Source organism: Galeopterus variegatus, unplaced genomic scaffold, assembly GCF_000696425.1.
Source record: "Galeopterus variegatus unplaced genomic scaffold, G_variegatus-3.0.2 Scaffold4812, whole genome shotgun sequence".
In the NCBI taxonomy this organism is placed as follows: domain Eukaryota; kingdom Metazoa; phylum Chordata; class Mammalia; order Dermoptera; family Cynocephalidae; genus Galeopterus; species Galeopterus variegatus.
The window spans coordinates 96885-113892 of NW_007730923.1; the positions used below are offsets into that span (position 1 = coordinate 96885).

A 17008-nucleotide genomic window follows, 5' to 3' on the forward strand; every position below is an offset into this window, starting at 1 on the left:
ATAGAGAACTACTGAATTTATCCCTGGTATGGACAAGAAAATACTAGAACCAGTGTTTGGATATGGTTCCCATTTCATTTTATAGAAGTTCAAATTACATTCTGCACTGGATTTCATTGGAGGGCAATAATAACTTACTCCTCTTCCCCCCAACCCCCATGTTGCCTTTATTAAAAGAAATGAGTAAAATATAAATTCAGAAGCTTTCCTCATTTTATTGACTAATAATACAACTGAAAAAAAATAATGATGCAGAAAGGTATAACAATTTTTTCTATAATATACAGGTAACTTTACTCCTAACAGTATTTGGTGAAGATGATCAGTCTCAGGATGTTGTAAGATTGCATCAAGAAATTAATGATTATAACCGGAGATTCTCAGGGCAGCCCAGATCTGTAAGTAATGTTATATAGCATGTACAAAGTTATAGGTAACCATTATATAACTCTTTTGTAAAGTGAGATTTACCAACAAGTATTCTTGACTATGAAAAATCTCATTATGTGTATTGGGTCAAGTTTTCACCTTCACTGTTACCAAACACTGAGTTACAGCTTTCCCAACAACTACAGTTAAAAACAACCCCCACCCCCCACCCCCGCCAAAAAAAAGCATTATAAAAGATTTTATGAGAGGGAAACTAGCAAAAAAGCAATAGGAAGAATTGGAAAGAAAAATACAAAATTATTGACTTCTATCTGATTCGAAGACATAGTTTGTCTTATGAGAAAACTTTTCATAAAATGACTGAAAACTTCTGGAGAAAGTTTTACAATTGTGTTTTACTCTATTTTTTAGTCTCAGGAGACTAAAAGCTTCATGAGGGTAAGAACTGTGTTCATTCACTACTATATTCCCAGTACCAAATTCAGTGCCTGGGATAAGTACCCTTACTATTTGTTGAATAAATTAATGAGTATCCTGAAGATAAGAATTGATACTACTACTCCCAGCCAAAAATATTAAGCAATTAAAATGCTTCAATATCAAACAAATATGTGTTTATGTGCTCCCTTGTTGCTTATTCTCTGATGCCATGTACATCTGAGGGCATACAGTTTCAACTGTTGTGGATGATAATGGGTAGATTTACCTATTTAGGTGTTTAAGCAGTAAGAAAAACTTAATCCAATCACTGTTGTCCTCCACAATTACTTGGCAGCCTCTTCTGCTATTGTTGATCAAGCAGTTTTTTCATATATCTTCCAGTAACACCTATAGGATGATTCTTGAAAATGCAACCTATTTCAAATTTATGAAATACCACTGGACTTAAAAAAAAAAATCATTTTAAGATTTTCGGGCCGGCCCGGTGGCGCACTGCTACAGTGCGCCGCTTGGGAGTGTGACGGCGCTCCCGCCGAGGGTTCGGATCCCACGTACAGACCGGCCGCTCACTGGCTGAGCGAGGTGCGGGCGCAACACCGAGGGTTGCGATCCCGTTCCTGGTCCTGGTCCGGTACAGGCGCGACACTGAGGGTTGCGATCCATTGCCGGTCATGAAAAAAGACAAAAAGGAAAAAAAAAAAAAGATTTTCATTCATGTTTTTAAATGTGAAACATACCATTGCTCAATTATTATTTCTTTGATAGATGTCAGATATTTAATGGTACTTAATGAGTAAGAAAGCTGGTATGAGAGAAAGTTACAAAATAATAAAGATATGTTGGAGTAAGGTTATGCTTAATATACAAAAATTTCCTAGTAAACATTTTATATTTCTTGCCTCTAATTATTATAGATTTTGTGTAAGTAATGATACCATGTTAGAAGTGAACAAAATAGTTCTGATAAAAGAAAGAAAGGTATTCAAAAGACATACTGGCTCATCGTTAGAATATTTACAGTAATTTACCATAGACTTTGTTATAAAATAGGTCTTATTGCAGATAACTGAAAAGACTGTTTTGTTTTAAATATTAGTCTCTTTCATAGTGAATAAAAAATTAACATGGGAAGTGAGTCTAAAAAGATAATTTTTGTTGTTTTGTGACCAGTTATCTAAAAGGATTTAACAATAAGATTTTATTTTTCTGGGGGAGTTTTTAAAACTGTTTTCTCCTCAATTGCTCAGTTCTTCACATTTTTTCCCTCCATCTCTCTTCTCAACTATTTGGCACTTGTTAAGTAAAATACATACCCAGAGTTGGATTTATGATTTTTACAGAGATTGTTAAAAATAGCTAAACTGTAGGCAGAGGAATGACCACAGGAAGTGATTCACTGAAAGGTATCAGGTTCACTACTACTCTTAAACTGTTAAAGCCATCAAAGTTTGTGTCTTTGATGTATAATACTTACATGTTGTCTAGCAATTTCTAAAGGTCTTTCATGTATAATATCTCTTTTAGTTCTTAATAGTCCTTCTGGCACATAATTAGTTGTTGAATTATCTCTAATAGGTTAAACAACTGTCCCAAGATCACCTGGCTAATAAGGGATTAACTTTGAGTTCAAACCCAGAGATGACTGACTTTAAAGATGAGACTTGAGCTCAAGCTTCAGACTGTAATCCTCTATAGTTAGGTTCTTGGTTTGGTTGATTTTACTAACTCAAATTAGACATAACTTGAGTTTTGCATTACTGTATCCTATATTTTAAGCTGTTGGCACTCTGATTGCTTTTCAGTTATCTGCAATAAGACCTATTTTATAAGAACTTAGTTCTTATAAAGAACTATTTTTAAATAAAATGCATAATTAGAAAATATGATGTCCAATCAATATGTAAAACTCCTTAATTCATCTTAACTGAGTTTGCACACTTTAAGAAAATGATTTTGAAATCTGACATATTAAATGCTAAATCATAATATTTGTTTTTTCCATTACCAGATTATGGAAAGAATTATGGATCTACCCACTTTACTGAGGCATGCATTCAGGGAAATGTTTTCAGTTGGGGGCCTTTTCTGGATGTTCCGCATTAGGATAATACTTTGTTTAATGGGAGCTTTTTTCTATCTTATATCACCTCTAGATTTTGTACCTGAAGCCTTGTTTGGAATTCTAGGTTTTCTAGATGATTTCTTTGTCATCTTTTTGTTGCTTATCTACATCTCTATTATGTATCGAGAAGTGATAACCCAAAGGCTAACCAGATGAAAAAAATAAATTTACTAGAATATCTGAGCTAGTATATAAAATCAAACAGGACCCATGGTGGTATAAAACATCTGAATATTATCTTACAAGCTTAAAACTACTATATGACAAACATTTGATTATATGCTAGCAATATACAAGCTATAACTGGAATTTTACATGTTGCAACTTCTAAAATTATAACGATCTACAGTTTTCTTGATTCTGTGTTGTCTATAAAGTCTCTGGAAAAAATATGGAATTATAATATGACAAACATTTGATTATATGCTAGCAATATACAAGCTATAACTGGAATTTTACATGTTGCAACTTCTAAAATTATAATGATCTACAGTTTTCTTGATTCTGTGTTGTCTATAAAGTCTCTGGAAAAAATATGGAATTATATAAAAAGGGATGTTTTTATATCTTTTTCTTTTCCCCCAAATTACTTAGATTAATTGGATATATAGTCAGGTATTGTTAAATGTACAATTTATTAGCCTGCTCAATGGGTATCTATATGATAATATTTAGCTATGAAACTCATCTAAATATTTTTGTTACAATAAAATATTATACAGTATTGGGGAAAAGTCAGTGTTTCTTTTAACACTATCTAAATTGTGTGTATTTGGAGCAGTTCTGCTTTTTTCACTCTGATATAATTCTTTGTTATCAGCTGAAACTGAAAGAAGAAACTTGAATTTTATCATTTGATTCCATCTTCTGGTTTACATAACACTTTTTAATCAGTAGAAGAATTAGCAGGATGAGAAACACTTACCTCCCATCAGCACACTTGATGTTCACAGTTATGACATTTAAACAGGAGGGCTGGCTAGTTAGCTGCAAGAGTTTGATCCTTTTATAAGAACTGATATAAAAGTAACTTGTAAAGGGGAATTTTTTTAGGATTGGCACATTTCTGGAGAAAGCAGATCTTCATGTCTATATGCATCAAAGCCCTTAGGAAGGTACTAGGAACATTATTTAAATTTGACAAGAGAAATTACTGGTTAGCTCCAACAACGGAATGGACACATTTGGCCAGTTTTCCATTGTCAGAAAACTTTTAGAAGACTGTGTCAAGATGGTAGCAGATCCATCCTGTCTTGTACAGAATGAGTGAATGTGTCTGAGGCGACTGGACAGGGAAGTTACTGTGTTTTTTTCTGATGGCTTTGGCACAAGTATCTGATGCTCTCTTCTGCAGTGTTCTGTTTGAGAAGAATCAATACCACAAGCATGAGGAGATCCATACTCACTTCAGCTGGCACAGCTTTAGTGAACTAGGACAGTGGGTGTCAGTCAGTGCCTGGGAGGTAGTGTTAGCTTTGTCACCCATGACCAGTGATAGCATCCATTAATGCATTAGTGAGCCTCACTATGTGCAGGGATGTACTGAGAAGATCTGTCACATTCTCCCAAGTTAATCAGATTAGCTGTCGACTAATGAGATCCTGAATGAAATATCAATTTGTGTTTTCTAATTTGGACCTAGGAAAAGCTGTTGCCTGTCATAGAGAAAAGCAATAATGCTTAAACATAGCACATTATAATTAAAGCAATTTTTCATATACTTTTCATTTTATCCTTAGGATAATTTTGTGAGGAAGGCAGAGCATCACCTTCCTTTTCACAGAAAAAATCCCCATGCTATCAGTTTTTTTGTTTTTGGTTTTTGCCTGAAGTCACTTAATATGTAAGTGATTATATGGTATAAACTCTTAGTAGGAATCTTGCATAGGATGTTGAGATAGACATGAAGATTATTATGAAGAGGAGAAGCAGGAGAGAAACTGGGATCCTTTGGAAGTTTTTCATAATACATTATTTCTTCATTGGAGTAAGACAGTTTAAGTGCTCCTAAAAGGAAGGGTCTAGAAAAGATGACACATGAAGACTTCATGAGTCCTAATTCTACACTTCCAAATGTAGTGTAATAGGGTGGCATACGTCATAGAAAAACATCTCAGCTGGTCACCAACTTGAAAAGCTGAGTAGGAGTTTGTTATACCTCCAGACTGGAAATGCATTTACTACCAGTTATAAAGTTGGTATAGGGCTATAGCAATGTTTTTTGAAAGGATTTTATTTTCTGTGCATGTGTTCTGCGACAAATGTCACATTTCTAGTTACAACAATTTTACTACTAAGACTTTCTTGGTAGAGATGTTTTGTACCAAAGTTTGTTACATATAAAAACACTATGATCTGAAATCTTATTAAATTGAAAAGAGAACATGCTGACATCTCAGAGTTTTAGATCCACTCGTTAGGTCAATCTTTACAGATCAGTGATAGTAGATGCAGAAGGGATCAAACAGTATTTAAAACAAGTAGAGTCAATCAGTGTTTTAAACATCATTTACAGTAATACTTCTGTGGTTCAGAGTTAGAGCATATAAATCAAAGCAACAATCTGGATTTTTTAAAACAACGATATTGTAACTCATAAAAACAGATGGCCCGGCCCCAGGAGCAGATAATAATTTGGGCAGCTCTGTGTGGACCAAAACAGAGGAAACAACTGTTCTAACTGCCCACTAGGACAGTGATTTCAACTACTACAATTCTCAGCATTCAAGAACAGGGAAGAAAGGACTTGTGCTGATCCCTTGTGGCTGTGCAGATACCTACCTCACAGAGTTGTAAAGGATTGATGGTTTAGTTCAATATTTGTGATTTAGGAGTTTGTCGAGCATTTTATTCTTCTGAATAAAAGCAATATATCTAAAACAATGTTAAGGTGTTATTTTTCTGGTTTTTAAATATTGTTTGCTTTAAAATTCACAGCTCCTGAAAGAGCATTCAGTATAATGGTTACAATGCCTTTATCACTAATGGGCATCTAGTATCTCATCATATTTCTAATTATTTTGCTTAAATATTTTTAAAAGTAGAAAAGAATTAAGTATTTTGTTTTTAAGGAAAAGTGTTTAATCTGGGAAATCTATATTAATTCTGGACAATAATGGTGAAATTTAGATTAGAGATTAGGCTTATACAGTGATTTGCCACCCTCATTTATTTTGACTATATTTAAATTATATATTTGATAACTGAAGCTTTCTGAGTCTTTGCCCTCATGTTTGCATCACTGCCCTCTCCTCCTCTCTCCTGCATTTTAAACACTAAATGTCCTCCAGGCCCTTCCATTTTACTAAACAGCAACCCATAAACCTGGGACTAGGTTGGAGTAGGAACCAGGCCAATAGACTTTAAGAGCTGTTAACAGGAGGCAATAATATCACAGAGGAAAATATAATCATTGAGCTTTTTTGTTCTGTCAGAACCAGACCATCTTCATGGCATCAATATTTGTGTTTGGTTTGGTTTGGGTTTTTTTTTACAGCTGGCAAGTATGGGGATCTGAACCCTTGACCTTGGTGTCACAACATCTTATTGACTACAAGCAGATTTGAGGGATTTCAGGTGTTATCAGTCACTGTCTTCCTCATCCACCTGCATCATTGGACTTGTCCCATGTCCCAGAATGGCACACGAGAGGAGTAAACGCCGTGTTGGAAAACACTGAGTATGTTCGGACACTGTCCTTACTTACTGTTCTTATTGAGACTAGTGGTATGTAGCTGTAGGCCGTTTGAGGGAATGTAGTATGTGTAGGGGAGGATTAGGGCTAAAGATATTTTAAAGTCACTGACTTCTAAAAGTTTAGATTTTAATTAGTTTTCAAATAAAAAAAACAAACTAAAAATACCTCTCAGATCAAAATAGTAACCCTCTTCTAATAGGTCTTAGAGAAAACCAAAAGTTTGTATCTACATGAAAATTGCCCTAATCTTTTTTCACTAATCTTAGCATATTAAGGTAGTAAGGGGCCTTAGAAATCGGCTAGGCTCCTTTGCCTGCGACAGCCTCTTAACTGATCTGTTCACTTGCACTATCGTCACCCCTCTCTGATAAACTCTTCACACAATAGTCAGAATGACCTTTTAAAATTGCTTATTAGGGGCCGTCCCATGGCTCACTTGGGGGAGTGTGGTGCTGATAACACCACGGCTACCGGTTCGGATCCCTATATAGGGATGGCCAGTTAGCTCACTTGGAGAGTGTCGTGCTGACAACACCAAGTCAAGGGTTAAGATCCCCTTACCGGTCATCCCTTTGAAAAAAAAAAATTGTTTATTAGGTCGTGTCTCTCCCCTGTCTAACATGGTTCCGTGTCTTCCCACTGCACTTAAATCTAAACCTTCAACCTCACTCATGCCTTTCTCCCCATGGCTCACTGGGCTGTACCACTACAGCCTCCACCCAGTTCCTGGAAAACACACAATTTTTTCTTGCCTGTACTGTCAGACATAAGTCAGGACCTTAGCACACATTCCCTGTGCCTAGAATGCTCCCTCCAGCCCCTGCCCCGTCCCCACTCTGCCATTCTTGACATTTCTAGATTTTTTTCCCATCCTTTGGTTCTCAGGTTAAATATTCCCTCCTTGCACAGACTACCCATCTACCCTAGCTAAAGTAGGTAGTAACCCTCCCCATCCCCTTATTCACCCTTACAGCATTCTGATGTATTCAGGTATCTTAGCACAATTTTATTTTATTTACATTTTTCTTGTCTGTCTTCCCCTCACTAGAATATAAGCTCTATGAAGACTGGGAATATGTTAGTCTTGCTCACCAATATATACCCACATAGCATAATACCTGCCACCATAGTAGGTGCTCAGTAAAGATTAAATAAATGAAAGGAAAAACAGGAAGGGGGAAGAGACAAGGAAAAGTCACTTCTTATTCCTTACTTCTTTGTTGCTACCACCCAGGTCTAAGCCACCATCACCTCTCACCTACATTACCCCAGAAGTCTTCTAGCCAGTCTCCCAGCCTCCTGCTATCTATAGTCAGCACAACAGAATGATCATTTTAAAAGACTGTCACTCTGGGCCGGCCTGTGGCTCACTCGGGAGAGTGTGGTGCTGATAACACCAAGGCCACGGGTTCGGATCCCATATAGGGATGGCCGGTTTGCTCACCGGGTGAGCGTGGTGCTGACAAAACCAAGTCAAGGGTTAAGATCCCCTTACCGGTCATCTTTAAAAAAAAAAAAAAAAAAAAAAAAAATGTCACTCTGCTCAAAAGTTGAAGTCCTTACACTAGCCTACAAGACCCTACATGATACTGTCCCCTCGTTTTCTAACCTCATCTTATATTTGTCCCCCCAGCTCACTCTGCTCCAGCTACACTGACCTCTGCGTTCTCTTAGCAGGCCAGGAAAACTGAGCCTAAGGAGCTTTGCCGTAGCCATTCCCTCCAACTGCAAATTTTTCTCCAGATTTCCTCATAGCTAACTCTCTCAACCAACTCCAAATCTTTGCTCAGTAGTCACTTCCTCTATTAGGTCTGTCCTGCCAATCGAATTTAAAATTGCAATCCCCTCGCGTCCTCACACCTTTCACCTTACAACATACCATGAGGTCATATATTTTCTACCTGCCTTCCTTAGCTCCCACAAGAATATTAGCTCCATGAGGGAAGAAACCTTTGTCTTGTTCACTAATGTATCCCACGCCCCCAGAACTGTGAGTAGAACATAGATGTACAGAAAATATTTGTTGAATCAATTGATAAAAATTTCGGTGAACTCTAAGTTAAACTTGATTAATCACTTGATTCAACCAGCATTTTCTGAATACTTAATTTATGCCAGACACTGCAAGCAGGTGGGGTTAGGAGGTTAACAAAGCCACAATCCCTGTTCTCAACAGCACCTCAGTTCTGATGACGAAGTCACACATACAGACCTTACGATATGGTTCACAACTGTTTACAGAGATAAGTGCAAGATTTCACTAGAACAGGGACGTGCTAAAAAAAACCCTGGGCTCTCACAGAACTTGGGCTATAGATCGGCGGTCGGGGAACGGCCTCCACGAAGTTTCACAAATCATATGCCATCTATGGCCACCCTTATAAAGAAATGCGAGCGGTCAAAGGACGACCTCAGCCTCACAGGTCGCCTACAGGCCACCAGGCCTAGCCAGCCGCATTTATATCCCACGCAAAGCTCCGCAGGAAAGCTCCGGATAAATTAACCCACGGGGCCACCACCGCAGGCCGAAGCCGGCCGAACCTAGGCCTCTCCGCCCCGGTGCGTCCCCTTCTCCCGCCGGAAGCCCAGAGGCCCCGCCCGCTTCCGCAACGCCGAACCCGCCGCAGGATACGCCTGGCCTCAGCCAATGGCCTGCTGCCCAGGAAACGTTACCTCTGACCTCGGGGCTGATCCAGAGACAGTGGGACCAACTCCTCGCGAGAGGTGAGGTTGAAGCTGTCTCCGCCATCTTGGAGATGGGAGATAGGCGATGGCTGTGGTCCTTCTGCTAATGCAAACAATAAAACGGGCACATTAGTCTGCCTCGAGTGAGGCCGTCATCACTGTAACTGTTGATCAATACTACAGAAGAAGCGAGGGTGTCCAAGCCAAGCGCGAGACACTGAGAGCCGCTTCACCTGCCTTCTGGGGCGGCAGAAGCGAAGTAACTGAGGACTGGAAGGATGGTGCAGTCCTGCTCCGCCTACGGCTGCAAGAACCGATACGATAAGGATAAGCCTGTTTCTTTCCACAAGTAAGTACCCGCGCCCCTCGCGGGACCGTCCCACCTGGGCCGGGGCGCGCGGCCGGTTAGTCTGAGGGCGGAGCCAGGCGCGTGTCCGCGCGAGACCCGGGCAGGGGGCGGAGCCTCGGGGCGGGGCGGGGTCCCACGGGAGCACCGTGGCTGGAGCCCGCGCCCCTCCGCGTTGCGTGTGCTCGGCCGGGACGGCGACCGTTTCCCGCGCCCGAGAAGCGGACCCTGGCCCCGAGGTTCGCTCACGGCCTCGGCTCGGCGAGCTCTGCGCCCGCGGGCGGTCCTTGGAGGCCCCTCGGTCCCCTGGATCCCGCCACCCTCAGGGTCGTAGAGAAGCCGGGAGGTAATAACTCTTTAGGGGTACATTTGAAGTTAGAAACAATGACTTTTGAAAAGACCAAATCGTCGCTATTTTTCGTCCTTGCTGTGGATGGGAAACCAGCATCATAACAGTTAAGGATTGATTTCTGGCCAGGATATCAGGGAAGATTCTTTGACCCAATTTCTAGGAACCAACCTTTTAGGACCCGTAAGTTTTAGAGAAAGCTTCTGATACCGCCAAGACGAATGGTTGTCTTTTCAGCACACAGCAATGATGTCAGTAATAACATGGATCATAGCCAAGTGCCATAATAAGGATCAATATGAGCTACGATGGGCGTGCAGAGGAAATCCTTACAGAAGAACCTGCCCCGTGGTTTTCAGGCTGCAGTTAGAGTCCTAGGGTGAAAAATGGTCTCTTGAAAATAGGGAAAGAAAGCTGCAAAATTGAAATTACTTAATGCCAATCAAACGTCTGCAAAATGTGACACGATGACATTTTCATTCAGCCAAACTCAGTGCTAATAAATTTTATTACATTTACGGTAGGTTTTCTTTATTGTCGGTGAGAATTCCCGACTATACGTGGTTGACAGCTAAGAAATAAGATCCAGTGGTAAATTATGCGAGTTATTCATCACAAAAGCAAAATTTTAAATCTTCAATTTTTGGGGGGTGTGTGGGGGGGCCTTTTATGCTTAATAGGGAATATGGATGCATTTTTCTATGTTTCCTAAAATGTGAGTTTTGGTGTGTGTGGGGGCCTTTTATGCTTAATAGGGAATATGGATGCATTTTTCTATGTTTCCTAAAATGTGAGCTGGAACCTACAGAAATAAGAGTGGTAGAACATAGATTACCAGAGTGTTGGTGTTTCCCCACAAAGAAGGGGATAGAACACTTACAGGATTCAGTTCGTTGTATCCTAATATTATCTCTTGATGTATTGGGGTTTCTGAAAACTAATGTACTTTGAAAGTGTAGGTGACACCTCATATGCATTCAGCTTCCCATGTTTCTAATGGCATGGCAGAGGGAATCTGAAAATATGGAAAATGCTTCATTGGCACTGGAAACTAATTAAGGGCGATATTCACACATCAAAAATACTGTGTTTCTGCTGGATGTTAAACAATTGAGTAATCAAAAGAAGGGCTAACATGCATCTTATCCCTTATCTGAAGGGACAGTTTTGGAGGGAGTAGATGGAAAAGATTTTGACAGAACCTCACAAACAGCTGTGAATTTGTGGTACTTAGGCTGGGAGGTCCTCGCCACTGGATTTTACCAGGGATTAGCTACCACAGTTTGTACTTATAGAGCCCGTTTGCAGCAGGGGTTTTCTAAGGAGTCTCTTTTCTCTTCTACATAGTGGCAGTGGAGAGGGCTATGCTGTGCAGAGAAGAGGGACTGTCGTAAAGATGGGTTAGATCTTCGTGATAATAGCAGAGTCAGGCCGCAGTGTACCTTATATGGAAGAGAAACCTTGGAACACAGATTTGAAACATCCTTCTTTGGCTTTTTTCCTAATGCCCCCAGCTTAAATTTAAATTACTTCCCTTTACCTGGGCCTAATGGACCTATCCCAGTTATTAAGAGATAAATCAAAATAAATAATTTACTTCTTTATCATTATTTGCCTATAATTTGATTAAATTTTGCCTGTTTGTGTTTGTCAGACTGATTCTAAGAAAATTAAAAGCCTCTTTTTTCCAAGTAAATGTATGTTTTTTTTCTGTGCAGCACACAGAAAATTACTGGTAAATATGAATACAGATTCATTCTATAGTGTATAATTTACTTGAATCTTTTAGTGTCCTCAATATAAAAAGTTAAATATTAATAAATGAGATAAACAGATAACTGGAATTAGTCTTCAATCAAATATTCCTTAGTATGTTGACACCAATGTAAGATAGTTCTTTCCTGAGCAGGAAAGTTTGGGTGCTCCCGCTCTTTTTAAAAAAATAAGGTCAGAGAACTGAATTTATGTCATCTTCCTAGGTTTCCTCTTACTCGACCCAGTCTTTGTAAACAATGGGAGGCAGCTGTGAGAAGAAAAAACTTTAAGCCCACCAAGTATAGCAGTATTTGTTCAGAACACTTTACTCCAGATTGCTTCAAGAGGGAGTGCAACAACAAGTTGCTGAAAGAGAATGCTGTACCTACAATATTTCTTTGCACTGAACCGCATGATAAGGTAATATGTGTTTTATTTATTTTATTTTATTTGGCAGCTGGTGGGTATGGGGATCCAAACCCTTGACCTTAATGTTATCAGCACTACACTCTAACCAACTGAGCTAACTCACCAGCCCATTGTAATATGTGTTTTAAAACATTGGGTTATTTTCTATTTATAAAATCAGTGTATTTGTTATAGAAAATTTAGAAAAATCAATGTACTGTTAAGAAAATAAATGTACCTGGAGCTTATCACTTGTAAATAACCACTGTTAATAGAGATAAACTATTTAAAAATGCAAAATGCATTTTATTAAAGTTAAATATCCTTTAAGAAACTCAGTCTGGCATTGTAACTTATTTAAAAAGATCACTCTCTACCCCTACCTGTATGTTGATAAGTTTTGGGTTTTCTTATTCAGTAACAATTCATTTCAAAGTATTTTTTCTCCCAAGTTTTAGGTGCTTAGTATTTAATTAAATCTAATTAATCATTTGTCTCTTTCTTGCTTACCACTTATATTTGAAGTAGAAGAGTTAAATTAAAGCTGAAATTATTTTCTCATTTTGGAAGGTTTCTATACCATGCATTCACAAAAAAAGTCTAATATTTCTTAAATTCCACAGGTTAGTTCTTTTAAACTATTATTTTTAGTAAATAAATTTAAACACACTTTCTCCTTTATTGTTTTAGAAGGAAGATCTTCTGGAGCCACAAGAACAGCTTCCCCCGCCTCCTTTAACACCTCCCATTTCCCAGGTCGATGCTGCTATTGGATTACTAATGCCTCCTCTTCAGACCCCTGATAATCTCTCAGTTTTCTGTGACCACAACTATACTGTGGAGGATACAATGCACCAGAGGAAAAGGATTCATCAGCTAGAACAACAAGTGGAAAAACTCAGAAAGAAGCTCAAAACTGCACAACAGCGATGCAGAAGACAAGAACGACAGCTTGAGAAATTAAAGGAGGTTGTGCATTTCCAGAAAGAGAAAGACGATGTATCAGAAAGAGGTTATGTGATTCTACCAAATGACTACTTTGAAATAGTTGAAGTACCAGCATAAAAATATGAAATGTGTATTGATTTTTAATGGGTCAATACACATATCCTCTTCTAGCCTATAAAGGAGTTTCATTTGAAAAATAACACTTGATTACTTGTGTAAAAACAATTCAGAATATTTTTTAAAAAATAAATTAGATATATACTGTAAAATTGTAAATTTTTTTGTTTGCAATTTCAGGGTTTTTACATTTTAACAAAATATTTTAAAAGTTATAAACTAACCTCAGACTTCCAATGTAAGTTGGTTTTGAGACTGGAGATTTTTGGTTTTTGAGTATTTATACAAATAATGTAAAAATAAAAAGTAAGGAGAATGAGAACCATGCAGTAAAGATGATGTAATTTTAAAATTTAAACTTAATGCTGTTTATTAAGAGAACTTAGTTATTATATTTTATATGAGAAGTATGAGTCATATCCTGGGGCATAACTTCTCAGTATATCTACTCACACATTCTTATTTGTAAACCCAAAAGGTTCATTCATCTTTCCAAATTACTGAGGATAAATTGACAAGTTAATACTTGAAAAAAAAGATTTTGGTTGTCTTCAGAGCAGAAGATGAAGAGTCATTGCATATTAATAAGTAACTTTATAAAGTGGATTTTTAAAAAATAGGCCCTTCTTTTTTTCCCCCACTGTCTAGCATTATGGTATCAGAAGTGTATCTTCAGTGGAAGAAACATTCTTCAATAAACAAGGCATTGTTATCAATGAAGTCATAAAAATTGAAGCCTTGTGAATGATATGCTTTTTCCTCATTACCCCATGACTAAAGGACATCCTGTTCCCCAACTGTAGTTTATATGCATCCAAATCTCTCACAAAAGTTTTGTTGTTAGTAAGAGTTTGATTTGTATCAAAATAAAGTAGTCTTTCACTTGACTAACCAATTCTTCAGGTCAAGGCTTCACATAAATTATTCACTTTTAACACAAGTTAGAGATTATATCTCATTTACTTAAATGAGTGATTTATATTCAAAACCAACCTAATACATAGTGTTTGTTTTTACTGAATATTGATATTTAAACACAAGGTTTCTGTTTAACTGTGAGTTTTCTGACTTTGTGGGAAATTCTACATATATTTGAAATGAAAATATGTTCTAAGTAAATAAATATCACTATAGGAATTATCTATTTAGATTTAGAATAACTGTTTCTACTATAATTATTACTTTTATATTTCTAAGTACACTGAGATAGTTGAACAGTAATAGACCTTTTAAGACGGCATTAAAGATGTGAAACAGTAATGTTCAAAGTGTCTTTTGTAGACCTGTTTTCATTGTAATTCACTGCCATGCTGCCAGTGGGTAGCACTTTGATTCATAGAGATTTGGTATTTTATGAGCCAGTATCTCAAAAATAGTAAAAATGATGAGAAGGTTACTTAAACTTCCATAGTCTGATCGCATCATTTAGAACTAATTCTAATGAATCACAGTAATTTTACTGGTTATGCATGGAACTCATAACTGTTTTTAGAAGATACAAAGTCTTCAAGTAGTTCGTTTATATGTTTTTTATGTTTTTCAAGCAATTCCTGGAGGATATGTGGGTAAATATTTTGCAAAGTATATATCTTCAACCTAAATTGTCTTCTACATAAAGAGCAATTGCTGTGTGTGCATGTCCTCAGAACCAAGAATTCAGTCTATAAATATCATAATTACATAGCATCTTAGCATTATTATTTAACCTGAAGCTACTTTCTTTTCATAACAGATATAAATCCCCATTTGGAGAGAACTGAGCAAGCAGCATATATACCAACTGCTTGCATTTAAATAATTTATCACAGTTTGAGATGCAGGTTCTTATTTCTGAATTTGAGATGTAACATTTATTGAATATTTTTAAAATTTATTTAATCTATTGTTTATAACATCAAAAAAATAGAACATTTAAGCTAAAATAGGTCCTTCTCAAGCATGGTGAAACTCAGTCTGAAACAGGGACAAGGTTTTGATCTGGAATAAATGGGAAGAAGACCCATGTGAATTGCACCATATACTCAAAGTTGAAATTTATTTTAAGCACATATAGGAAGATACTAAAATTTCCATTTATGTGTGACATAATCTGGCTGTCCTGGCAAGAAATAATTGTTTCTTAATAATAGAACTGCTAGGAGAACCATACAATTATAGAATTTTGGAATACGAGGGGATTTAGAAATTGTTGAACACTAGTCTAACCTCCAAACCCTGCAGAATATCCTTCTATGGCGTTTTTCATAGGTGGTTATCCATTCTCTGTTTACCATTTACATTTAAGCAGTTATTCTGCTTAGGTTCTTTAAAACGGGTTTCCAGATAAGAATATAATCAGTTGCTACTCTTTTTATACTTCTTTTTAAAGCAAATATAAACTACATTTTGAACTGCTGCTTAGTTTGAACTGTAACATTCCAAACTGAAGTTTCACATTTTTTCAAGAATTTTTATTTTTTAACGTTTGTACGTATTTTGGGGGCACAGTGCATTGTTTCAATACATGCACATATTGCACAATGATTCACTTAGAGTGGATAACATAGTTTTGTACCCATTGGTTCACCAGTTAACCTTCCCCTATCCCCCTCTCCCTTGGTAACCGTTATTATACTCTCTAGTTCTACTACTTCTATGAGAACCCCCCTTTTTTTTTTTTTAAGGATTCCTCATATGATTGAGATCATGCGGTATTTTTCTTTCTGTGTCTAACTTCACTTAACATGATGGTTTCCATTTCCATCCATGTTGCTGCAAATGATAGGATATCATTTCTTTTTATTGCTGAATAGTATTTCATTGAGTATATATACCATAGTTTTTTAATCCATTCATCCATTGATGGGCATTTAGGTTGATTCCATCTCTTGGCTATTGTGAATAGTGCCAAGATGACCATGGGAGTGCAGGTGTCTTTTTGATATATTGATTTCATTTCCTCTGGGTATATACCCAGTAGTGGTATACCTGGATTATAAGATGGATCTATTTCTAGTTCTCTGAGGAATCTCCATACTGTTTTCCACAATGGCTGTTCCAATTTACATTCCCAACAACAATGTAGGAGATTTCCCTTTTCTCTGCATCCTCATCAGCATTTGTTATTTTCTATCTTGTTGGTAACAGCCATTCTAACTAGAATGAGGTGATACCTCATTGTGGGTTTTAATTTGCATTTCCCTGATGACTAGTGATTTTGAGCATTTTTTTCATGGGCTTGTTGGCCATTTGTCTGTTCAGGTCATTTGCCCGTTTTTTAATTGGGTTATTTTTTTGCTGTTGAGTTGTTTGAGTTCCTTATATACTCTGGATATTAGCCCCTTGTTTGTTGCATAGTTTGCAAACTCTCCCATTCTGTAGGCTGTATCTTCACTTTGTTGATAGTGTCCCTTGCTGTGCAGAAGTTTTTCAGTTTGATATAGTCCTGTTTGTGTATTTTTGCTTTAGTTATCTGTACCTTTATGGTCTCATTCAAAAAAGTCCTGCCCATTATCATTTCATGTAACATTTCCCCGTGTTTTCTTCTAATAGTTTAATAGTTTCAGGTCTTAAATTTAGGTCTTTAATTCATTTTGAATTGATTTTTGTGTATGGTGAGAGATAAGGGTCTAGTTTCAATCTTCTGCATGTGGATATCCAGTTTTCCCAGCACCATTTATTGAAGAGGTTGTCCTTTCCCCCAAATATTCTTGGTATATTTGTCAAAAATCAGTTGGCTGTAAGTGCTTGGGTTTGTTCCTGAGCTCTCTA

General features: G+C 37.3%; 2 protein-coding genes across 5 annotated transcripts in view; both read left to right on the forward strand.

Moving 5' to 3' along the window:
* RNF170 (ring finger protein 170) overlaps positions 1-5836 on the forward strand; it is a 35421-nt gene extending 29585 nt beyond the window's left edge. For 3 of the 4 annotated variants that reach the window (XM_008588414.1, XM_008588416.1, XM_008588415.1), the window contains 2 exons: positions 288-398; positions 2840-3301. In XM_008588414.1, coding sequence (XP_008586636.1) covers positions 288-398; positions 2840-3109 — 381 coding nt within the window. In that variant the 3' untranslated portion in view covers positions 3110-3301. Of the gene's footprint in view, positions 1-287; positions 399-2839; positions 3302-3366 lie in introns of those variants that run through there. The other variant, XR_551651.1, reaches the window with a different exon arrangement.
* A 3499-nt stretch (positions 5837-9335) lies between these two features.
* Positions 9336-14526, forward strand: THAP1 (THAP domain containing, apoptosis associated protein 1). The gene is made up of 3 exons (XM_008588417.1): positions 9336-9684; positions 12010-12205; positions 12884-14526. Exons 1-3 carry the CDS (start codon positions 9614-9616, stop codon positions 13256-13258), a joined length of 642 nt encoding a protein of 213 aa, XP_008586639.1. The 5' UTR covers positions 9336-9613; the 3' UTR covers positions 13259-14526.
* Positions 14527-17008: the final 2482 nt, after the last annotated feature.

Bases quoted from the DNA above. Each gene is read 5' to 3' on its own strand.
- THAP1 (XM_008588417.1), top strand. From the start codon at position 9,614: ATGGTGCAGTCCTGCTCCGCCTACGGCTGCAAGAACCGATACGATAAG. The intron at 9,685-12,009 runs GTAAGTACCCGC...TCATCTTCCTAG, and splicing joins AAGCCTGTTTCTTTCCACAA to GTTTCCTCTTACTCGACCCA. The intron at 12,206-12,883 runs GTAATATGTGTT...TTATTGTTTTAG, and splicing joins GCACTGAACCGCATGATAAG to AAGGAAGATCTTCTGGAGCC.